Raw genomic sequence first — 25,473 nt, 5'->3', positions numbered from 1 at the left:
GTGGATTAGAAAAAGTAATTTCCCATCTGTTTTTTTTCGCTGCAAATTATTCTGGATGGACACTGAGCATTATATAAGAAGGAAGACAGACCAAAGGATCCATCTATTGGAAAAATACATCCTTCTTTGTTTTGAAGACAATGTCATGGACAAAGATTTTTTCTTTGTACAATTGGTTTTAATAATGGAAAAAAATCACATACATAAAAAGAAATGGTTTGACTCCAAACCAAAACAGAACATTTCTGTCATGAGCTGTCATTGCATCACAGATAGGCCTACTGTGTGTCGACAAGAAAGTGATCAAAACATGGTATTTTTGTAAAAAAATAGGCTATGGTATATGCACAGAGTTTAATATATATATTTTTTAAATTATACGTGTCTATATGTATGTTTGTAGGTTTAATGTGTTTGTATATGTATAATGTGTAGGCTATGACTATATGTGCACGTGTATAAGCTATTTCTTTTGTTTCTTTTATTTTTTCTTTTATTTTTTCTTTGTATCCATTGGCTATATCCCTGGTATAATCAGTTTTATATATGTTGTTTGTACATTCTGTTCTGATCAATGAAAATAGAAAAGAAAACACAAGAGCAGGTCAACCACCATAAAAATGTACATAGGCTACTTACATAAACTTAACTCTGTAGGAGTTAACAATCTCCAGAAGATGGCAGCAATGTAACACCAAAGATGGCATGCTGCCATTAAACCTCAAAGACAAAGAAGAGTTGACCGTTCCAGGAAAAACAGTAGAAAGATGTAAAAAGACACTGAATAGTATTAGATGTTTGAAGGGCAGAGAGCAGGGAGCAAATAGATCTGCTTTGAAAGCTATCTATACTGGTACATCTATGAATCATCATCAAAGACATTAGTAAAAAAAAGTTGGACACAGTCCAGTATCAAGTTTTGAGACTGTGCGATGGGCCCATAGAGACAAGCATTAACATACTGGGCAAACTGAGGAGGACATAATGAGAGTCATCTGAGGTTATTAAAACCATGCTGGACAATAGAGCACAAGGTCAATGAGATAGGAACAGCTGATAAAATGTTAAACCTCTTATCTATTGTCCCACCATGGATTCCAGAAGAAGTAATGGTCGATGTTAGAGGAGAAAATAGTTTAAAAAATTAAAGCAAAAATTAAGTCATTAGATACATTGAAGGACATTATTCTGTAAAAGTTAAAGTGTATACAGATGCATCTAAAACAGTGGATAATGGAGTAGGGGTAGTGTTTATTATTCCAGACCTAAATGTAATGTTAAATAAGAGAATTAAAGATAACTTAACAGTATATACAGGGGAACTGTTAGATATTTTACTAGCTCTAAGTTGAAAAAGTTAGAAAAAGTCAAATCAATATCAGTTTTAGTAGGTTCTGATTCTGTTAGTACATTAACATTAAGTATCACATACATGCAGTCAGATAGGAGACATGACATTGTGCTTGATGTAGCTCAAATGATCTTCAGAATTAAGAGGGCAGGAATAGAAGTTAAATTCATATGGATTCCCACATATAGGTGTACAATCAAATCAGAAATTAGAAAAGAAATGTCATGAAGAGTGGGATAGAGAAAATAACAGTTTTATTACTATTGCATTCAAAGAAAAGTGGAGAAATGAGAGAAAGCAATAGAAATAGAAAGGAGGAGGACATGATAACAAGGATGAGGTTTGATCACGCTGGTCTGAACAGTAATCTGAACATCATGAACATGCTACTGGTAGATGTGTGTATTGTGGGCTGCAGAAGCATGGAGCATGTATTTTTGCACTGTCCTAGTTACCAGCAAGAGAGACAGACACGTAATGTTATACTTGGAAGGAATCGCATGACACCTGGCTTGAAATAAATGTTGCAGAAGACTTCAGAAGATGTGGAACACATGGCCATTTTCAAATGTTTCGAAGAGCACAGGAGAATTTAATGTAACCGCTCTGATCCACACTCCAATCCAGCAGGTGGCGGTAATACGCGTAAAAGCTGTTTGCCAACAGTAGAAGAAGAAGAAGAAAAAGCGTTGGTTCCTGCCGGCTCCCTCGGATGGTTAGGACTCAAGAAAGTGTTAAGTTACTAAGAATGGGTGCTACTGTACCCGAAGAGATGGAATTAATTGAGAAACACGAGGAAATGTGAGTATATCGTCTGTACTATGAACTAGTTTAGATCCAGTTTTACCGAAGCAGAGTCAGTTAGGTGGTTCTCCCATGAAGACTATCCTACAGCTATCATAGTTAGCTAGTTTGAAGGCTGTAGGTTCACCCGCATCAGTCTCTCTAATTCAGTCTTCCCTGTGATTCTTTTTAATTGTAATCGAAGCCATATAACACTGTAAAGTGAACATGGAGTGATTTGAGTCCATAGACTGTTAATGGACGTAGCCACCGCGACGTCAGCCAGTGGTTTGTGGACTCCCGTCTTGAAGCCTCGAGTTTGCCATTATGACCGTCGCCATATTGGATTTTTGGAGCCAGAAGCTTAATACCATGGCCAGAAGTGATGAGTGCCTTGGATGTATTATAACAGCTGGACCGGACATGGATGAACGTGCACATAGATGAAATTTAGGAGACTTGGGATGTAGCTTTACCCATGGATGTAACTTAACGTCATTTATGGTCGCTGGAAGCTCGTTGCTTCTCTTTTCTGCTCTTTTGTAAGTGCGGGTTGGACTGAGCCCTCCTTGTGTGTGCGGAGCCCCAGAGTAGAAACACACAGTAGTGGAAAGATGACAACTGAAGTCATCACGTTACTGTAAGTGCATAAAAGCTTCACGAGTTAACAGCCAAGAAGAGTTATATTATAAGTTATATTATATGTATTATTGGACATCTTTTTGGAGCCAGTGGAGTTGCTGTGTCTGGGTGGGGAAAGTAAAGAGCAGTACTTATCCCTGTTCATGGTTTTATCTTTATTTTTTAATAAATGAACATTCAGATCACTGACTGTGGCTATATTATTAGTCGGCTAGATAATGTCAGATGTATGTTTAAATTATTTAAACAGCACAAATCTTGTATAGGACTGATTCTGTCCTGAGCTTTTTGATCCATATAAGCAGTTGATCACTGTAACTGTGATCAGTATAAGCTATTTCACTGTATACATTTAAACACAGCAGAAGGTCATGCTTCGTACTTTATTTAATTTTCTTTTTGTCGTCACAGCTTGAACAAAATGAGTGAATGAATGAATAGATAAATAACTTCAAAACAACACTGGCACACTTTTTCTTAAATTATAAATAGTAAGCTTTTAAATAAAAGGAAGTGATCATGAATAAAATGGAGATGAAATGAAATATTTGTATAAAAGTCCCTCACATTTCATCTGTTTCATGTTTCCCAACACGGACAAGTGATGTGAGTGTGAAAAGACACTTGGAATGGAACCGTGTTTTGGGAATCTGTGTCCGTCCGTTGGACATTCTCTGACACACAGCTAAATTGACAGTAAGCTTGCCATGGAGCAGGCTAGTTCTGCTGAATAAGTTACCATGGTTACTGAGCAAGCTGCAGTGATGGAACAGAACTCTCACTTAAATTAGCGAGGCTTTTCCTTTATCCAGCTTGATGGAACACTTCCTGGAATTACCCGCTTGTTGTTTGAGACCCACGTTTCTAAACAAACTAATGTGAATAAACAAACAAACATGAGATTTATTGACAATAAGAAAAAATCTAGAAATTTATCCTTTAATTTTGTTAACTCAATTCATTTTGCTCATGAAATGTAAAAGTCATTTTGTTAATCTATCTATGTATTGTTTGATACACCTGAGTGAGATCACATGATCAGTGTTCTCATTGGGGATTATTAGTGGAATATGGAGGCTGGTAGTGTCTCTCTGACACAGTTGTGTTCTCCACTGTGTGTGGCAGCAGTTTAGGAAGGAGAGCACAGCTGCTGGAGCAGATGGAGAGCCACAGAGAGCAGCTGCAGATCCAGAGGAAGCAGCAGTTGAGGGAGTTTGAGGCTGCTCGCCACAGGAACAATACACTGCTGCAGGTGAGGAAGGACACATGGCTGCCCTACTTAGGTGCTCCTACTTTGCCTGATGCAAGCCCACATTGTGACTGACTGACAACTGCTTGACTAGCTTTTTTTTTTTAAAAAACAATTGATTAATTGATTACTCAGCTGATTGAAAATTAATCTACAATTCATTTTATCAATCAATGAATTGTTTGTGATGTGAGAGTGAATGGCCTGTAGTCCTTGAAAATCCTCTCCAGACATCTATTAAGACACATAAAAATACTTTTCCACTTCAAAATCCTTAAAATGACATCTCCTCCTTCTCCCTCATGAAGAATTCCAGAAGCTATGAATATGCAAATATTGTTTGTTTCAAAAGTTTTCCTGCTGGACACAAGATGTCTCTAACTTCACTATAAAGTCTGTTCTCAGTGCTCTTAACATGTGATTTTCAGTGATGAATGTGAAAACACACTCTGCAGATCCATCAGTCTGTATAGTGAAAATCAAACATCCAACTGTAGGGGCAAGAAGAACAACATATTTTTGAGTGGAGGGGGGACTTGAAGATGATTGATCTTTGGGTCTGATACCACATGAGATCATCTCCATATTATGGGAATAAAATATCATCTGAGACTGGAGCCTCTCTAGGATTTACATGCTCCAGAAATGTGGTAACACCTTCCATAATTATTACAATATTGCACTCAGAAAGAAATATTCTCCCAGAAGTCATAGCTTTCAAAAAGAGAGTAAAAGGAATTAAATGCATCAGGCCATCCTCAATCATGTAGATGTTCCAACCTAATCATTTGCCTATCACTACCTGATTAATTAGGACTTTAAAGTGAAGTTAGTTAGAAGCAACAGCAGACTGTACAACACACACATGTTTGTCTTTATATCCTTGTAAGGACACTCATTGACATAATACATTCCCTAGCCCCTTACCCTAACCTGAACCATCACAACCTAACACTTACCCTAAACTCTACCTAAATCCAATTCCTCAACTTGCCCTTTGAAGTTGTGAGGACCGGCCAAAACATCCTCACAACACAGAAATGTCTTCACGATGCAGGTTTTCACATGAAACTGGTTCTCTGAAAGATAGAAAGACATGCACGAACACAGTCTGTTTTCCTCGCTTCACGTTTGTAACTACAGTAATTGTGTATTGAGCTCTGAGCTCTGGTGATAAAGTGTGTGAGCTCCACTCAGTACTGTGCCTGAACACATCCTGTGTAGACACTGACAGAGGACTGAGGCAGGTGGAGATAGTGGGAATGTGGAAATGGAAAACTGAGGCCATCTGGCAATGTCATTAATCAAATGTTTTCAAAAGTGTTATTCTTGGAAGTAAACAGTGACAGTCAGGTTTGGTAATTACAGGGCTTATTCAGATTAGTTGTGAATAAAAGGTGTCTGCTCTCTGTTACTGCAGGATTTACAGAAGATAGAGGAACGCCTCAGAGGGAAACAGCTGCCCCATCCAAACCTCCTCGCTCTGGAGGTAAGAACTGTTTGATCTGTGAAATGATGTGAAGTTTGTGACGGCAGTCTGCATCACAAGTTCACATCTCAGGTCATTTAATCCATAAACTGTTCATACAGTAGCTGTTTGTCATGTAAATAAGCAACATTCAGGTAACTCTGTAGGCTGAATCCATATGCAGTTATTCAAAACATCTCTTTGAGCTCCTCCATAATCAATATAAACTCTAAATGCACACTTTGCAAGACTTTGGTTTTCAAAATAAATCTACATGTACAAAAATATTAATAGATTTTCTTATGAGAGGTAACTTACAGACTAATCCTCATTCCATCAGAGGTTTGGGCAATATGGCAAAAAATATGATCACAATCATTTTTTTCAAATTTGATCAGTATTGATATTTATTGAATATCAGCACGTCATTGGTATTTGCTGATAAAGGCTTTAAAATGAAATATCAGCTATGCAAAGCTAACCTTGACAACCCAGCTGTAATTTGACAGTGTTGTGTTAAGAACATAGACTAACTTATCAGAGATAACTGGCAGGGTCTCAGCCACTGTATTGCAAGTTGACCCCCTGCTGGGCCTAAACATCAGGGAACTTACTGACTGCGCTTAGAACCAGAACCGGAACAACCCGCCTGCCATCCGGAGTGAGAATCAGCGAGAGCAGGCAGAGATCCTGAGAGTTTCTGCTGAGAACGATGACTGAGACCTGGGGAGACATGAGAGCAGCTGCTGGCTAACAGTGACAACAGACATCTGACTCTGCTGCTCTGTGCTGTGACTCTGTTGCAGACTCACGGAGCAGACACTGAAGTTTATAACTGTAGTGTCAGTCATCTGACCAAGTATACTTCCTCTGGAGCATGATCATGTTTTGATTCAGAGCACGCACAGAGAAGAGGGACTGTTCACTAACGGGTCCATTGTCAATGTGTTTGTGAGCAAGAGAGAGAGAGTGCAGGGCAAGAGGGCTGAGCGAATCAATGCACTGTACGCAGCTTTACTATGAAATAAAATTTTACCATTTTAAATAGTAAAAAAAAATATGTAGTGGTCATTGTTGATATTGTGGCGGGCCGCCACAAATAACTGAATGGATGGGAAACCCTGTCCCAGCTAGCCCGGCTCTCTGTGTAGATCCAACCAGAGCACAGAGCCCCAGTTTGTTGTTCAGGTTAAAGTAGGAAGAAGCAGCGGGTCTGTCAGGCAGCTGAGTGAAGTTGAGCCTACGGTGGAAACACCAGAACCATCAGGGTGAAACAGTCCGTGGAGGAGCTGCTGTGTTCAGCTGCACAGATAGGAACCAGGACGACTTCTTCCTCATTTTGGTTTATAACGGCGGTTGGCAACCAGGTTCATTAAAGTTTTAATGCTGAGCTCCTGAACTCCAGTCTTCCTAAGTTCTTCCTTCATATATTGTCTTTCTTGATCACACTTAGTACAATCTATGATTGCATGTGTAAATGTCTCCTCAGCCAGGTGGAAAAGATATGTGCATATATCGCTATCTGCACCGAGATGAGTTTGAAAATATTGGCATATTGGATATCAGCAAAAATTCCAGTATTGTGCATCCCTATAATTAATCAATAATATTAACAGGACAGCTTTTGTTGTTTCTCTTTCAGACAAAATATTGGGCGTCTGTGGAAGAGTCCACCCCGGCCTGGGAGCACTTCCTCCTGGGTAAAGGCCCACACCCCACTGACGACCCAGGACAGCCACCCAGGAGAGCCAAGCAGAAACCTGGCACAGCTAAAAACCAGGGCCTGCCTCCTCGCCCCAAACCCAGGTCTGCTAGATAGGTGAGCACTGATTCTGATGGAGACTTACCTTTTGTTGGTCACATGATACAGATGAATACAGGGCTGTTGATTCTAAGAGGAGATCACCAAGCCAGAACTAAAAAATGAAGCTCTGTCCACTTGTGAAAAAAAAAACTTTCAGTGGAAGGTTAGGACACCAGTGTTGTGTGCATCTTGACAGTGAGGAGGGGAACTTAAACCTGAAGCTTGAGCACGACTGAACAGTTTATCAGCTAGTTCTAAGAGTTCAAATTCACCACTCATCACACCAGAAATGATAAAAGCATCAGTGTGCTGACCTGATATTCTGAACGGTCCCGATGTGTCGTGAAGCACAAGAGTTCCAAAGTTCTACTATTGGTAAATAATCTCACTTTACATTATATGAATGCAGGTGTGAGCTTGTTTTTCTGACAAGGACTGCTGACCTTCAGCACTACTGGAAAGTTTTCTACAGAGTTCTAACTGAGGAGAGCTGTTAAACCAGAGTGTAGTAGTGCAGTGCTGTGTAAAAACCACTAGAGGGAGCGAGTGTCATAGATAAAAGAGAAAAGCTGGTTTAGAAATAGTTTAAATACAATATTTAGTTACAATAAATGATTTTTATTTATACATTAGTCTGTTTCTGTCTCTCATTCTGTATGTCAGTGTCCCATAATTCAACTGAAATTAAAGACTGAAATAATCATATAATTATAAAATTTTACAATTTGTCAAGTTACCAATAAAATTCTCAAACAAGGACAGTTGTGTTAATATTAAATATGTGGGGCCTGTTACTCAGGAGTGTATCTGGCTGTAGAACTTTACATGTGAAGTATTCAGCAGTTGTAGGATGTCACTGGGTGATATGATGCAATCTCATCACTGTTGGAAAATTAATCGCTACACTTCTGATTATGATAAATTTCACAGTACGGTAAATGTACGCAAAGAACAGTGACATGATAAACATGATATAGTTATATGAGTCTTGTACATTAGAGACATTACACAGTGATGGATTAGAGAAATACAATCAGACGCTGCTCTGCAGGATCCACGGCCCTTTAGCTGTTCCAGCTGCACTCGAAGTGTTTTTGGAGCTTTGTCAGCTGCTGTTTACAAAATGAGCCCATGCAGTATGACTGCTTCCATTCAAGGGGTTACAGGGGTCACAACAACACATCCCACATCATGTCTGGCTGATATCATTGACCTTGTGTGTGTGTGTGTGTGTGGAAGTACAGAGCAGAGACACAGAAGTAATGAGAGGAACATTCCACTCATTTGTCACCAGATGCAAAAAAGCATAGCACCTGCTTCTTGACCGCCAGGGTGGATGAAGACCCACCCCTACCCCCCCATCACATTCTACGTCTTCTCTCTACACCACCAGAGACGGCAGCCCCCTCCTACACTTTAACCCCTAATTGTCTGTGATCAGACCTGCGCTGGGCTGACGCGGAGTGGCGGCTTGACAAACGCAGTCATCCGGACAGCCAGGGTTGAAGTGGCCGGTGGTTGGCAGCTGCCCCGGCTCCTCAGCTGGGGCCCCAGTGCAGCGGGCCCTCAGGCGGTAGCAGCTAGCCACCGGCCACCACCGACTGACTGGACCAGTCTGAACTGATAGGGGCTGGGTGGCGGGGTGCCAGTTTGGTGAAGGAGCAGGACGGGGGTGAGTGCGGTGAGGTCAAGGGCAGGATTTAAAGAAGGAAGGGGTAGGGGGGGAGGTATTTGTGTTGTGCATCCAATCATGGGTGACAAGATCGGGTGGTGGGAGGGTGAAGGGGGGGGGGGATGAAGATGCGATGTAGCGAATTATCTAAAAGGGTTTTGAAGAGTACGATCTGGAGCCCTTCCAAATGACTAGCCCCGCATTATGTATTCTAATGGCAGAGGCCCCAGGCTGCAGGAGCCCGAGTCGCCACTGTTGTCACTGACCAGACCTCGGCTCACCCTGCCAGCCACCCACAACAACAATGACCCCTCAGACAGCCCTCTGTCTCCAGTGGCGTGGCATGAATCTGGAGCCACAAGATTATGCAACGCAGTTTGGCTATTGAGAGCCCACTGAGAGCCCTGACAGATAATTGGCTGAGCCCAAAAGCCGTGCAAATGGTTAAGTGTCGACTCCAGTTGATTGGATAATGGGTAATTGCACGCTGCATTTCATTCAGTGATATGCTGCGGGTGTAGCAGGGGCAAGCGAAGGGGAGGGAAAGAATGGAGGAGGGAAAATATTTTGGCGTGCTGCGTTTTTTGCAGCCTGTTATTTCACACTTCGAGTCTGTTTCATTTGTTTGGATCTCGAGCCCGGAGAGATCACAGATTTGTATCAACTGCCGACGCGATTTAAATTGCAAATGACATTTTATTGTTGAATAGTAAAAAATTTTTCATTTTCTTTTCTCAGTTGAAGCATTTCAGACTTCACAGATGTGAGTGTTGGTGCCTGGTGGCGCTGTTTGAGGCTTTCCTCTGACCCTGAGCAAAGCTTGTAAATCCAGAGTCTCTCCTTTGATCATGGCATGTCACCTCCACTTAAGTGCCCGGGCTGCCAGCTCTTTGTCTTTCCCTTCACAGAGGCCTTGACTGTTGTCATGTTGTCTCAAATTAAATAGAAGGCTTCATGTCATACACTAAGAGGAAGCAACACTGGCCTTAAGGTAGCCTGGCACAGCTCCCCCGTCCACCACACAGGCTACAGTGTAACGTTTCCTCTTTAACGGCCCCTCGCCTCACTCGTCCCACTGTAATCACGTACCTCTCTGCTCTCCCATAGCTTCCTCTAAAGAAAAGAGTCCATGCACTTCAACTTAGAAGCAGCTTTCTGGAGCTTCTTCCCCAGATAGACTAGAATATACTGGAGCTGCATTATTGCTGGTAGAGGAAGTCTGGTGATGGGGGGGGGGATCGGGCTCGCTGAATTCCACTTCAGTCACTGTATTGATCAAGCTTCCACGGATGTCTTTCTGCCGTCGCCTGGTAAAGTCAGAATGTGCAGTGCGATTCATATCGACTGAGGGATTAAGCGGGCAGCTGAAAGGACACGTATGAATTTCGTGTTCGTGTTCTTGCGCCTTTTGTCGATATTGATTCTCCCTCGGCACGGAGCCACGCACGGCACCAGCATGTCGTTTGATTCTTCATCAAGTCTTTTATTGCACTCTAATCAGTTTACTATCACAGACACCACTCAAAGCAAACACTTCAATTGCTATCTTACTTAAGGAAAGGTACCGAGCACTCAGTGGAGATGAGAGTGGAACATCTTTACACTCATACACCACAGTCACTTACTCTCATATTCAATTATAGAAGCTGTTTTGGGCACACATCTATATTCTTATCTCTCATGTTAGAGTTAGAAATGGTTTAGTAAAATACATGTTGCCCCAACATTGTATTTCTGAACACATGAACATGAGAGGCTGTCCATCATCAGCTTTATCTAGACATGTAGGATCAGTTTCACTGTCTTTGGATAAAAGGTGTTCAAAATGTGTTAGAATTTAACAAGTATTCTGTCTGGGCAGATGTTTGACTTGTAGCATTAATGACTGGATTATTAGTAATACTGTGTCAACAACAGCAGCTCAGTGTTCCTGGGAATTCCACTCATACTGGACCATTCTAGGAGTCACAGGCACTGGGTGTCATTACTGGAAGTCATGTGACTTTATAGAGAATTGTACTTAGTTTTTTTTTTTTTTACCACTTATTTGCCTTCGCCACAGTCTCTCCCTAACTTTAACCACACACACACACATAATAGAAAACCATTTATAAATCTTGACATTAAACATGAACATTAATGACTTCACTTGGCTAAACTAAAGCTAACAACAGTGAAGGCAGCCAATCACAGAGGAGAATCACTGATTCAGAGGAGTACATTTATTAAGAGATGAATCTTAACTGTTGATCACTGTGGAAGATATTTTTTAAAGATGCTTAATCTATTTACTACATTTATTAAACCTTTGTATGACTTCAGTCATGTTTTTCACTCCTGCTTCAGTATGAAATATTATTTAAGCTGCCATTTCAAGTAAAATCTTTTTTTTTTTTTTTTACACTGAACGCTCATGTTGGAGTGATGCCAGCTCGTTGTGTAGCAGCATGCGGAGTTTCATTCAGACTGAGGGGTCTTTTAATTGTGTGAGCCAGCAGAGTGGTTCATCATTAACACGGTGGCCTAAAGTGAAGGAGGAGAGGACATTTCCCAGCAGGGCCAGGTCAGGTCAAAAGGATTAACCGTGGCACCGGACATCCCCAAATCAACTGATCCTCCCACAACAATGACACACTGCTTTAATGCCACTAGAAAAGAGCTGAGTGCAGCCGGAGCGTGAGGGAGAAAATGGCTCGTTGGTTTGCAGTAACAGAAAACCAAATTTAATTTGCTTGTAATTAGCTGGACAAAGATTTACATGTTTGAAAAAGATTGTGTTATGTGTGCTTTGATTTGTCTGCAGTGATCAGTTTTTTTTTGTTTGTTTGCCCAAATACCTCAAATACCTCACCTTTGACCTGTCATGTACTGTCAATTTTTCAAGTATTTTTAAAAGATACTTGTTATTGTAGTAGACTTTTTACAGGCCTAAATGTGAATGATGATGTCTGAAATATCTGTTGCAGATGCAGGAAAATGTCTCAGACTTTATAAGGATGATGATAATGTTAGAATACAGTGATGGGGTCATGTGCTAAAAAAGGTTGAGAAAAGATGTGACTGCAACTAATGATTCTTTTCATTATTCTGTCAATTACTACTTTTTAATTGATCAATTGTTTAATCTGCATGAATGTTTGTGAAAATTGTGAAAATGCTCCTAACAGTTTTCCAAGAGTCCAAGGAGACATTTGTGCTGAATGAATGACTGAGATGATTAATCAGTTGTCAAAATTGTTGACATTTTTTTCAGTTCAGGAGACAGTGTTGGTGTTTTAGAGGATCTTACACTGTAAGAAATGTGGCAGGCAAGCAGTGACTTGCAAGTTTTGGAATGTTTTTTTTGCTCATGAAATGGGTCAAGCATGAATAGAAATGCCTTTATCGTCATCCTTCCTTGCTTAGAAACACCAAAACCTGGTGGGGTCAGGCCTGCATCACCCTCCTCCTCCTCCTCCTCCTCCACCTCCACCCAAGAAGAGAGACGGAGATTCCCCCCTCAGCTCTTCACCCTCCAGCTACACACAGATATGGAGGGACGGACGGACAGACGGATGGAGGTCAGAGAGTGGAGTCTTGACAACAGATCAGCGATGAGAGTTCCCTCCCTGCTCAGTTCCCAGCAGCCCCACCACTTCCCCTTCCAGCCACAAAGCACCTCCCGGCCCACCGTGCCCTTGACATGCCAAGGCAGGCACATCCCAGGGACAAGCTGCTCGCCGCTGTCTTTAAGACATTCTGATGAGGTTTTGGTTGAGAAAGACTCGGGGTTGACTTTGTAAAAGAATCTAAATGAGGTGCAAGTGAATGGCGCGGCTGTTCCATTTGAATCTTGTGTGTACGGCCGCTTCTTGAGTGGCTCATTTTCATGCATCACACCCTGGATTCCTCAGTGCTCAGCCCCCCCCCCCTCCAACACATTCACTGCTATGTTTTTAAGCCAAAGCAGGGTCACTGACACTTCTTTTCTTCATCAAACATGCAGCAGGCCTGCTCTTGATAAGAAATATAAGATGATTTCATTTCTGTGTCTGTAAACATAAAGTCTGATCATTTCTAAATTCCATTGTGACTGCTTCCATCCTCCATCCTTTCAACTGCTTCTCATTTAAAGCAGGAACGGAGCCAAGGAGTGAAGTGAAGCCACTGCTCATTAACCCCTCAGTACTTTACAATGAATCCTGGAGGCTCATTGTACCAAAGGGCCAGTGCTTCCCTAACGAGGGCCAGGGGGGTTCTAACATCAGGGCCAGTCCAAGACTTTTAGGGGCCATAGAAAGATTTAGTTTGGTTTTAACTTTGCCATTGTGCTAGCATAAAATAAAAAGAAAGAAAGAAAAGCCATGAATACAGGAAAACTTTTCTTTTCCTTCATTTTCCCTTCTTTCCATTCACCCTTCTTAAAAAGTTCAGATATTAAGATGGATGGATATTAAGTATGAAGATTGTTGCTGAACATTAACATGTTAAAACTGCAATTTAAAAAAATCCAACAGTTATTTTTGACTTTGTAAGCAGCTGGGATATCCTGTATCCTACAATGCTTCAAACATTCCACCATGAACATACAACTGTTTGACACAATGTTGTCTTAACCATTTATAAGTATCCATGCAAGAATATTCTATATTATAAAAAAAACCTTTCAATATCATGTTCATTATCATGTCCTCAGAATGTTAAACCTAGATCAATAAACCTTTTGTGGAAAAAAAATAGTGTGTGTGTGTGTGTGTGTGTATATATATATATATATATATATATATATACATACACACATTTGATATGCTGCCAGACACACAGACTGAAAATACTGATTCACTTCTCCTGCCATGCAAAGACATCTTCAAACCTCCAAACACTCAACATGTCAAGACACTGAAATGATTTCAAATATTTCTACTGCAAATTCAAAGCAGTGAGCACATTTTTCTTTTAAAAATCATTTTTCTAGTTTGTATCATGAGACAGCAGGATGCACAGACGGAAAACACTTCTTTTTGTCCCCATTAATATATTACAGTTTAAAAAATGGTCGTAAAACTGTAAAGTTGTTGGCTTTTCAATTATTTTCATTTTGAATGTATTTGATAATAAAGTTGAAGTGATGATGTTGTGTAGATATCCTACAGGTCAGTTGAAAGGAACACACTGATATTCTCAGTCAGTATTACAGTAAATGCTCGTCTTGCTCTCCAAATGGCCCATCGCAGAGCTTGTATTAATGTTATGAGATGTTGTGGGAACGTTGTCTGCTGGCTGGTGTAGTGACACCAACTGTCACCCCTCCACCCTCTTCTAAAGAAAAAAAAAGCTTTACAACAGGGACGCTTTAATTGGAATTTCATGTGGGCTAAACTGAGGGGAAACTGATGTAAGTTAACATTTGGTAGACTTAATTGGTCCTTTTCTTTCCCTCCTCCTCGATCGGGCACTTACGGGCTGCTGCTGAAGCTTCCCCGCTAATCTCCCATTTACAATCAATTCAATCGGCCAGACAAAAGTCCGCCTCTCTCTTTTCTTCTCTTCCTGTCTCAAACGAGCTCCTTTGTGGCCCGTAAATTGCCTGAATCCCCGGTGATCCCCCCGGTGGCGGAGGGAGCAAAAGAAAGATGTCCTCATGTTGTTGACAGTTGATTAGCGCGCGCTCCCGGCCGCTCTCGCGCTCCTTTCCTCCCCACAGCCCCTAATCTCCTCCGCGTGGGCGCGCCCTAATTAAAGCGCCAGTTCGCCAATTAACGTGTTTGTGGATGTTGAGGCGGTTGGAGAGGTGCAGAGGGGGAAAAAAGTGCAGAGAAAAGGACAACCTGCTCGCCTTTAGGTTGTTTACTGCTCCGACATTGTTGTTCATGTTCCGCAGCCTGCAGGCTCTGCTGGCCTCATGTGCACACAGGCTGCTGTGTGTATGTGTGTGTGTGTGTGTGCGTGTGTGTGTGTGCATTGCTCTGGATAGAAGGGAAACTTGCTCCTGTCATATAGCGCAGAAACATTAGGTAGGCAACGCTCTAAATGTTGTATGAATGGAAATATGCGCTCACTCACATGTGTGCATTTATCCGCTCTGAAGGAATTTGTGATGATCGGAGCGACGCAGAGGACGCATCTTTGTTTCTGTTCATTTAGAGGTTTATAATCCGAATTACATCTGGATTTTTTTTTAAAGCTGATGCTGTTATTTCTGGGGTTAATATTTTTCACATTTGACTTTTTGGACTGAACCTGAGAGATGAGTAGCCTGTTTATTTAGAGGATTATTGTGGAGAAAGCGCTTGAATCATTCAGTCGGAAGATAACATTTTCAGAAATGTATGTTTTATAATTTAACAGTTGAATTAATCAAGAAAAATGAAACAGTTGTGTTTGTTGCTTATGGTAAAACAACAATAAAAGCATGTAGTGCGGTTTATTTTCTACAAATAAAAATCACTTTATGAAACTTTGCAAATCAATGTTTCTCATCTCATCGTCCGTTCAGATCTCATTATCACTTCCATCCAGTGAAAACCTCGCATCTCCAGATTGTCGGATTGAACAGCTTTGTTGAAGCCCCCCCCCCCCCCCAAAGGCTTTCATCAGACCAAGAGGTTACAGGCTTTTGTTAACAATTGTAATTTGAATTTGTCCACGAGCCCTATCGGCTGTTTTATTCAAGTTTCCAGCTCACTGTGTGTGTGTGTGTGTGTGTGTGTGTGTGTGTGTGTGTGTGTGTGTGTGTGTGTCTGGTGCAGACTGATGAAATAGGTGAGCAGGGCATTCATCATTCATCTGGCAATATTAGCCCTGTCAGGCTGCTGCAGGCCTGGCCGGCCCGGCTGAGCGCTAATTGGCTGTTAATAGAAAGAGCGCCATTTGGGAGCACGGACCTGCCTCTCGACAGAATGTGTGCAGGGATAATATTGTTCCAGGAGCCGTGCGGAGAATAACTTGTGCTCTATTAACGCGGAGGCCTGGATGAGGAGCTGCGGCCTGAGTGCTCTATTATCTCCTGTTCTGATGAGCGGCTCCGGATGCGCCCGCCCCCCTTCACAATCAGGCCTCCCGAGGCCGTTTAGCTGGTTAATGTAATTCGCTTTCAAGGGTCCATGTTATCTCTGATCATTTGCGCCATTACGCCGGAGTCAAGTGTAAATGCTGCATTATTAAGATCGTGTCTGTCAATAAATGCTGAGGCGAAGTGGCTGCAGAGTATACAGTAGAGCCCGGCTGAGTCTATATGTGGGTTTCTAACTAAACACACACTAACTTTACAGCATATGAATCATAGGCTAATATATATATGCTTTAAATAGTGAGAGCATGACATGAGGAATTCACCTGTCAAATAGATTTGATCATAATGTATCATGTGACATGTGTGAGGTGTGTAGTTTATTGGTCCTGAGGTTCAAAACACAACAAATCTAATAAAGCAAGAAAAATACCACCTACAAAACAAATCAACAACAAATGTGAAGAAATTCACAACTGTTTATCACTTTCACTTTTTTAAATGTTGCTGTTTTGATTCGTTTTTAATCATCTTTTGCTTCCTAACATGCACTTTCCTTTTTATTTCATTTAAATTGCATTTTTCTTTTTCAGCCAAGTGTTATTTGTTGATTTGTTAAGAGTGTTCTGCACCTCAGGACCACAGCAGTCAACTCAACCACACACATAGACAAATACAAATAAACTTACTCCAAAACAACTTTCATCATATCCTTCAGTTTTATTTTCAAATGCCTTCAAAAAAATGGAAACAACATGGCTCAAACATTCAGTTTTCATTATAAGTTATAACTTATTTATTCACATTAACATTTTTTCTGTGAAATGCACAACATACGAAGGTGCTCCCCAGACAATTCACATTTTAAATAACATTTTTTTTATTTCCATAACCTATTATTTACAGTTCCATCATGGAGACAGATCAGTTCTCCCTGTGTGATGCTTGTAACGGCAACTCAGGAAGAAGTTCTAACTGGACAGAGAAATCCCTATAATGTTCCTACAGTATGGGACCAAGTGTTAAGTGTATGATGTTGTTCTGGCCTGTTCTTTATTCCTAACTGAAGGAAAACTCTTCAGCATGGCTACAAATGCAGGAGCAGTCTTTTTTTGAGGCCTCTCACAGTCTGAGGTGGAATAATGAAAGGAGGGGAACGGCAGCGTGGCTCAGCTCTGCAGCTCTCTGGAGGCCTCTGTGGCCGAGGAGAAGCTGTTGTCGTGCAGCTTCCTGATGTGTTTCTTCAGGTCGAAGTTGCGGCAGAAGCCTTTGCCGCACGTGGCGCAGGTGAAGGGCTTCTTGTCGTTGTGCGTGTGCATGTGGAAGGTCAGGTTGTAGATCTGGTGGAAGGCCTTGTTGCAGATGGAGCATTTGTACTGCTTCTCCCCGCTGTGTGTCAGCTTGTGGTTCTTGTAGTTTCCTGGAAAATAATAATAATTTTAAAATAAAAGCAATGAACACATGCACAACCTGAAGATATTGATTGATTATTTTTTGATTGTTTAATCTATAAAATGTTTCAACACATTTCATCACATGGTGCCAGAGCCCAGAATGTTCAGATGTCAGCAGGTCAAAAACCCCAAAACAAATCCTCACAATGGAGAAGTTAAAGAGAAGACGCTCATCATAACGGAACTAATCAATGAGTGTGAATAACATCACATCAAAGCAGCACAAACTCCACTGACTGCAAATGAAAATATTATATACATGTTCTTCTCCGTCAGTGTGTCTAATCTCAGGACGTTATATGTGACAAAATATATGTAGAAACAATATGAGATAACATGTCTGTAAATGAATGAAAATGATGAATTAAATGAAATAATGATTTTAAATCAGCTTTGCCACTGAAACAGGGAAACAGACAGAATGATAGGATAAAAAAAGAAGAGCAAAAAATGAAAGATATGCCCCTGAAAAATTCATCTGTAGAAATAAAAAATCAGTGCACATCATAAAAAGCATATTTCTCTGGTATCTTATTTTTCATTCATACATTTCAATTTCTACATGTTCTCTTAATGTGAAACACATCAAAATAAATGTAATTAAATGATGCTACCTTTTATTCAAGAAAAAAAATGAAGCATCATAGAAAAATAATGATGATGCTTTCTCTGCATATATTTGATAGAAGGTGAATCTGATAGATGTGATCTATTTAAAGAAGTGGAGACAAGCAGGAGGGGAGGCTGAGACACTGCTGCTGTTTACTGGGACTTTATAAGAAAGTGAGCATGAAAGAGGCCTCTTTTTCTTCTCTTTTCTTTTCCCTGCCAAGGTCAGCAGTTCATTGTGAAGTTAGAGCCTCCTCAGTCGCTCCGCTCTGTCCAGCCTTCATTAATCAGGGTTTTGTGTGTCGAAGTCAAGAAGTTGTCAAACTTTGTCAAAATCAAGTGCAGCGACAACTCAACAAAAAAAAAAGCCCAGATTCCCAACTTTGCCGAGGTCTGGCAGCTGACCCAGAGCAAATGCTGCCGTCTTGAAGGGAGAATTAGTCCGTATAAAGTGACATGTCCTATTTCCACTGATCGCTTCATGCTCATCGGTGGGCCTGCAATTATTTCTCCTTTCATTACTCTCACAGATGACTGAGAGCAGCAGCGGATGGAGCTGCTTTTGCTCCTGCTAATGTTTGTTTCAGCAGGTCCCACACTGAGGATTCCTTCACAGTGTACAGACATGGATTTTCCTGCAGAGAGTTCAGCCTCATACTGACAGCTCAGCCTGCTTACAGGGATTCCATCAGCATCGCACCATGGTCTATGTGTTTGTGAAGCGTTTCTATCCTGACACTGAGAGACAAAGCATTGCACGACCTCACCTTCACAAAAATAAAAAATAGAGTATGGAGTAAAGGTGGTCACTGATCATGTTTCCCTATGAAAAGTGAGTTCAGCCTGTTTTATTTATGTCCAACTAACCAGGAAACAAAGGATTGTCCAGTGGAAAAAAAGATTTATTATAAGAGCACTACAGCAACACTGTGAAATATTGTCCAGCAGAGACAATATAATAAACACCACAGACTGCAAACACAGTGCAGGAATTCCTGTTTTCTGTCTTTTTGAATTCTAAAAAAAAAATCATGTTTTCTTCCAAATATAATAAAATCTTCATGTGAGGTGAAATGATTTCACCTGTTTCTCAGCGCAGGAATTTTTTAGAAAGTGTTAACATCTTGAAACTGGCAGATGATCGATAGATGTCAAGAAAAATGATCTGAGTGTGAAGTTCATTAATGTGGAAATATATGAAATAATCTAACCACATGGCAAGATTTGTTTTTCTTGTTTTAAGAAAATAGATTTTAGGACAAAACACACGAGGAAATAAATATATTCATTATGGGTTTTTTTTTTCTTCTTTGTATAAACACAGTTTGGAGACAGACAGACTCTATCAGCCGCTGAAATGATTTTATAAGCATATGAGGACAATAATGAAGCACCTTAAAAACATCAAGCAGGCCCTGAATAACAGAGCTCAGCCTCTAGATGACTAGATGACTGATTATTTACCTTTCTGGTGGAAGCCTTTCCCGCAGAACTCACAGACGAAAGGTTTGTATCCGGCGTGGATCCGTACGTGAGTGTTGAGCGTGGAGCTTCTGTTAAACGCTTTACCACACTGGTTGCATTTATGAGGCTTTTCCTTCAGAGGAGAAATAAAAAAGAGTGAAAAAATGTTCAAAACAAAATAAAAGCAGAGGCGGGATTTGATGAGCTTTAAATTGACGTAGAGAGGAGAAAGAACCTGTGTGTGGATGATCTTGTGTCTGCACAGCGTGCTGGCCTGACGGAACCCTTTCCCGCACACTTTACACACGAAGGGCCGGGCCCCGGTGTGCACCGGCATGTGTCTGGTCAGATTGTAATGGGCGTTAAAAACCTGCGGGAAATTATGAAACACATGTTTTATTATTAAGAATAATTATAACAACTATCGCCAGAGATTTAAGAGTTTCTAATGAACCAGAATGTAAAATGATTAATTTAGATAACCTGGAATTAAATCTGGCTGCTACTGAATCAACATTTTTTATTTTTATTTATTTAGTTTGGGGGACAATTTTCGTTTTAATGAAAGTCATTTAATAGATATTTTTTTCAATTACATTATTTACCTAAACATGTTGAATCTAATGTAGGCTACATTTAAAAACTGCAATTCCAAAACACTTCAATAAAAAACTACAATTAAAAAAAGAAAACACTAAACTACTATATTTCAGATATATATACTGCACACACTGGATGAATTAATAACATTACCTTTCCACACACTTCACACGTGAAGTTTTTAGGTTTTCCGTCTGCCGCGCCGCTGCCGAGTTTACTGTGCGTCTTGACGCCGTTCTTCTCTGCGCTCAGGCCGTGGTTGTCCTTCACTATCTGGTCCAGCTGCCCCGGCAGATGTTCTTTGTGTGGGTACTGAGGTGTTGGCAGTTTCTCTGTCCCAACCCCGGCCAGCTTGGCGTTCTCCAGCAGCAAGAGTCTGTGGTGCGCCGACAGAGAGGCCTGGGCCTGCGGGCTGGAGAACCAGTGTCCGGCTAGCAGCTCCGATTGTTGGTACGCAGTGTCCAGATAGTTGAGATAGTAGAGTGAGCCGCTGCTGGGCACGGCCAAGGCCTGGTGGATCACCTGCGGTTTCACCACCCTGCTGCCCGGCGTCAGCAGCGGCTGCTTCAGTCCCGGCTCCGCTTTGCCGCACACGCCACAGTTCCCTTTACATGGCGCGGCTGCGGATCCACAAAAAGTCCCCCTGAAACTGGCTCTCCACAGCTCCGAGTAGTTCATCAGCGCCTTGGCTTGGAGGTCGTAGCTGAAGGGCTGCAGTGGAATCATGCAGGGAATCGGGGAGCACAGCCCCAGCAGCTTCTTCCCCTCTGACCGCTCCTCCGAGCTCCCCTTCGGTTCCGAGCTCTTGGACATGATCCGGTCTATGGAGAAGGCCAGGGTCTTGGGAGCCGCGGACGGTCCGGTCCTACCGCAAGACATCACCGTCTCAAGAGAGGCAGAACTTGCCATTTTGTTGGTGTTGTTGTTGTTGTTGTTGTTTTCTTTACAGCAAAGCAGAACTTGGTGTGAGCAACTCCCGGGTTATAGTCCGACCCGCTCCTCCAGCTGCCCCGCGTCTTTTCACTCTCCTGAGCTTCCAGCAGAAAAGACAGGAGGACACATCAGTTTAATAAGCACCTTGCTGTCACAGTGTCACGCATTTGCATTCAAATGGCCATCCCTCCCGCAACAATAGCATCCAGGGGTGATGGATTAATGCTCATTAACTAGTGCACACAAAATTAACAGGACATTACAGAGCTCGTTAGGGAGAAGAAGAAGACGGGAGGAAAAAACAAAAAAACAAAACAAAAAGACAAACAAATGTTGCAGTCGGAGCTCCTGGAGAATGTGAGAGAATAAAGTTGAGTCAGTGTTGGAGTTGAAGTTTACCTCTTGAATGGTCAGATGGGTGTAAAGAAACCAGCCGACTGCTCTCTGTCACATGTTGGCAGCGCCCGCCCCTCCTCAGCGCGGATCACTGTCTCCTGACATCAGCGGGCACCCAAACTCTTAACTGGGTGACAGGGAGACGCCCTCATCAACCTGCACGCCCTCACACTAACTATAGAGGGGGGGTGGCACGGTTATATAGGCTACCATATGTCATCCGAGACATAAATATGAAAGCAGTTCCCCCGAAAAAACTGAAAATATTATGATCACAATTGTGTTTTAATCATTTAACATGTAGACTGAAGACGTTGTGTAAGTCTGCTGCTTTCATTCACACAGTAATCTTTTTCTTTTTTTTTTTCAGTTTTGGAATTTTTTTTTTTTCAGCAGAAAGCTGCTAATCCTCGGAGATGGGGTCCCTCCTTTTTCCACGCCGGCTTATACTTACTTACTATTTGTATAAATTCGAGGACGTCCAATTTCCACCTGTTTAAGAGCAGAGACTCCCTTTGGATCCTATTAAACGTTGTTCCTCCTTCCTTCTATTCAAAAGAAGCAATTTTCCAGAGCGATTCAAGGCTCAACTCAGCGCAGGGAGGGAAAAAAAAGAAAGAAAAAACACAAGCTCTTTCACTTTTAGCCACTAAAGCACTGCGTGAACCTGGTTTTGTGTTTTTTTTTCCTCCTGAAATAGAGGGACGGATTAAAGAGGGAGAGAGGAAAAAGAAAAGACTTAGCTTGGCCAGAGGTATACAAGGACAAATGAAAAGAGAGGCTTTTTTCCCTCTAAAGAGGCATACAAGAAGTTTGCTGGAATCCACAGTGTTGTGTGGGAGTTACAATGAGCAGCAGCCTCTCTTCTATTTGCCACAAGGGCCGTGTTGAATTCATGTGTTTACAGGCCATTTTACCTGAGAGACTCCCGACAAGTGAGCCGGAGAAAGGAGGCGGTAATGTGTAATGCAGGGAGAGTTCATACAGCGCGTCCGCACAGGACGAGGCAGGGCGGGGAATAAAAGAGGGATCACAGGGGGGAGCAATATGGACAAAATGAGTATTGCGATAATTATCATAGAATTAGCTTCATAGATCTGAGATGATATGTTTCATTCAACATCGTTCATTTTTATTGAGTGTTTGAATATAAAAACCACTTCGAGCTGAACATATTCTCCAGTGTTTCATATGATATGCTTTGACAGCTTTTGATAAAACTCATTTAGACATTTTTTTTTGTTCAACCATCCTCATATTTCCATATGAGAATTTTATCAACAAGGTATTAGCCGTTTGGGTCATTATGAAACCTTCATCTCTGTGATAAAAACATAATATGATCAAATAATATGATATGATAATATGAGGGAAAATTCACATGTTACAGAAGTACAAGTCTGAAGAGGTAAGAAACTGATAAATAAATAAATAATAAATACAGCAAAATAAGAATGAAATACTCAGTCTATATACATGACATGACGAGCATTAGGAAGTCATCAACACCCTACATAAAGGATTTATAAATGGTAATGAATGGCTTTATTAATGCTTAATGAAGCATTTACTTCATGTTTCAGAGAGCAGTTGTGAGCCATTAGGAAGAACAACTTTTGAGTTGCCTGCTTGTGAAAAATCTTTCTGGCTTTTAATTCAACAGAAGGAGCATTTAACCACTGAGCTTCTAAGAAAGAGTTGCAAGACCAAAATCCATTTATTATTAAAAATTCTAAAGCTGCAGATTGGATGATTTATTAGAGAAATGAGAAACCTGTGAGCATTTAAACCAACATTTATAACTACATGAGGCTCATCACATGCCAAGGGACTTTTCACATTTTGGCAACCCAAAACATGATCTTATTAATGGCTTCTAACTGATGTGTAAAGCATTCATAAAATATTTATTAACCATTAATAAAGTCATTAGTCATGATTGAAGTTATTAGAGGTGGTATCAAATATTCAGTCTGTATTAGCAGGAGCTGTGGTGCAGGGGAGGAACTGGTTATAATTCAAAGTCAAGTTCCTGTAAAGTTCATGTATCTGCAGTGTTGCTGTGTAGTAAAAGATGTAGATCCTCCAACAGTCTCTCACTAGAGGCCTATATACACAGAAGATTGTTTTGTTTTTAATTCATTTTTATTCTTTAGGAGATTATCTAACTTTTGAAACCCTCACTTTCCACTTATCACTTTTTTTTTAACTTGATTAAAATTATATCACACTTTAGAGTGAATTATTCAAAGCCAGTACATGTGTTTTAGTGACTGTCCCATTCCAGCAAATTGAAATATATATGTTTTTTGTATCATTTTACTGTATACATATTTACCCATAATTCAGGTTCGCTTCTGACACAGTTGGTATTTTTAGGGGTCTAGGCATCAAAGCTTCACTACTGGAACCATATTGTTTTTGGATTTTGCAGTCGTCACCAGAATTTAAAATAATGTTCTGTGAGTTTGAACATGATTGGCAGCACCACATGTGTGTAAAAATGCACACACCTGTAAAGCCAGCAGAGTTCAAGAAGCTATCAGCGTCTGTCGGTTGTTGAGGTTTTTGTAGAACAGTTTCATGTATTTAGTACAGAGAGATATTGAATAAAGTGTCATTCTGCTGCTGATACTCAGGTTTCTCTTAGGAAGAATCCCCTTCTGTTTTTAATCACTGATGTTGAAGATGGAGGAAGGTGATGATTTACCTCAAGCCCTACAGACTTAGCCCAGCATGTTGCCATCCTATGACACTAGTTTTCCTGGTAATAACCTTAAAAAACGTCCCTACTCTGTTTTGTTTGACACCTGCATCTCAGCATGGAAGGATTAATGTCTGTTGTCTGTGTGCTACTCATATGTAAATGGGGCAAAAATACTCTAATTTGAGTTTATTCAGGCACAATTGGCAGCTCATCCACACAATAAACATTGATCCTATTGCTGTAACCCAGTCTCCCCTATTCAGCTCCAACAGCAATTAGCTCAAGCATTGATTTTAAGGGACTCTTGCTTCTTGCCTGCAGGCATGCGAGAGCCACAGAGACTGGCTGGATGTGGCAAACCTTCTCTCTACAATGTTATGTTTTTGGTTTTTTCAGCGCTGTGTTTTTTCAAACTCATTTTTTGATAGTATTAGGTTTTATTTCTTTTAGGTCTGTAACATTAGGTTTTATTTTGTTTCATTTAATGTATTATTTATTAGGTCTGTATCTGTCTGTTGGAATGAAAAATCCCTGTTTCTTCATTTAGAAGGCTGATGTGAATGATTTTTCCCACTTGGCTGTTCATATTTATGGTTTGTATGATAATAAGTGAATGAGGCACAAACACTGAGGCTAACAGGCACTGAGATGAATCAAAATGAATAAAAACTCACATATCCACTGTGCAAATTACAAACCTTTTAAGTTTTTTGTTTTCTCTCTGTCAACATTTTGTTGTTCGCTTCAACTTGCCAGCCGGAGGATAAAGGTCATGCTGGGGTCAGAGATGAAGCAGGCCAGCTAGGTAGGCTAGTATTTTTGTGGAGCACAGTAACGAAAACAACCAAAAGAAAAGTAAGAACATGAAACGAATAAAATAGCCTGCTAAACTGACCGGACTGACTTTTCACTGATAATTCAGTGGAGTTCACTCAAGCAGAACTCTGGCTAAATAACGTTAACGGCAGCTGCTTCAATATGGATTTTACTGACCGGACTTACTGCTACTCTGCCTGTGGACATCTAGAATACATCAAACCTGAAAAGTGAAGACCTCCATGTGTTATAGTTGTATGGATATTATTTGGCTTTTTTGCTGAGTGTTATATTGCAGACTGCTGAATGTGTTGAATGACGGTGTGTCTTCTGTAGCCCACTTAAAGCTGTGGATAGGTTCAGTGGGTGTTGGACAGTGTGTCTTTTGTGTTGCGATATATGTCACACTTGTTGCGTGTAATAGGGACCTATTATGCTCATTTCCAGCTCTGTATTTTTATTCTGGGACTCCACTAGAGTAGTTTTGTATGATTCACAGTTTAAAAAACGCCCTATTTATCTTCTACTGGTGCTTTA

General features: G+C 41.0%; 2 protein-coding genes across 5 annotated transcripts; one reads left to right on the top strand and one right to left on the bottom strand.

The window, feature by feature from the left end:
* Nucleotides 1–1,996: 1,996 nt before the first annotated feature.
* On the top strand, nucleotides 1,997–13,116 carry cep15 (centrosomal protein 15). Of its 3 annotated transcripts, none has more exons than XM_067588516.1 (5): nucleotides 1,997–2,152; nucleotides 3,905–4,028; nucleotides 5,446–5,514; nucleotides 7,136–7,312; nucleotides 12,375–13,116. In XM_067588516.1, the coding sequence occupies exons 1-4, from the start codon at nucleotides 2,064–2,066 to the stop codon at nucleotides 7,310–7,312; spliced, it is 459 nt and encodes a 152-aa protein (XP_067444617.1). In that variant the 5' UTR covers nucleotides 1,997–2,063; the 3' UTR covers nucleotides 12,375–13,116. The 3 variants fall into 3 exon arrangements, with proteins under 3 accessions (XP_067444617.1, XP_067444616.1, XP_067444615.1); XM_067588514.1 differs by having other exon boundaries at nucleotides 2,004–2,152; nucleotides 3,902–4,028; XM_067588515.1 differs by lacking the exon at nucleotides 12,375–13,116 and having other exon boundaries at nucleotides 2,001–2,152; nucleotides 3,902–4,028; nucleotides 7,136–7,929.
* A 3,278-nt stretch (nucleotides 13,117–16,394) lies between these two features.
* On the bottom strand, nucleotides 16,395–22,413 carry fezf2 (FEZ family zinc finger 2). 2 transcript variants are annotated; one of them, XM_067588513.1, is made up of 5 exons: nucleotides 21,417–22,413; nucleotides 20,238–21,117; nucleotides 19,720–19,854; nucleotides 19,485–19,617; nucleotides 16,395–17,377 (listed from the first exon to the last, which is right to left on the bottom strand). In XM_067588513.1, exons 2-5 carry the CDS (start codon nucleotides 20,991–20,993, stop codon nucleotides 17,127–17,129), a joined length of 1,275 nt encoding a protein of 424 aa, XP_067444614.1. In that variant the 5' UTR covers nucleotides 20,994–21,117; nucleotides 21,417–22,413; the 3' UTR covers nucleotides 16,395–17,126. The 2 variants fall into 2 exon arrangements, with proteins under 2 accessions (XP_067444614.1, XP_067444613.1); XM_067588512.1 differs by having other exon boundaries at nucleotides 20,238–22,413.
* Between the last annotated feature and the right edge of the window lie 3,060 nt (nucleotides 22,414–25,473).

This window comes from Thunnus thynnus, chromosome 4 (assembly GCF_963924715.1).
Source record: "Thunnus thynnus chromosome 4, fThuThy2.1, whole genome shotgun sequence".
Classification (NCBI taxonomy): Eukaryota; Metazoa; Chordata; class Actinopteri; order Scombriformes; family Scombridae; genus Thunnus; species Thunnus thynnus.
This window is presented reverse-complemented; position numbering and strand designations above follow the sequence as displayed.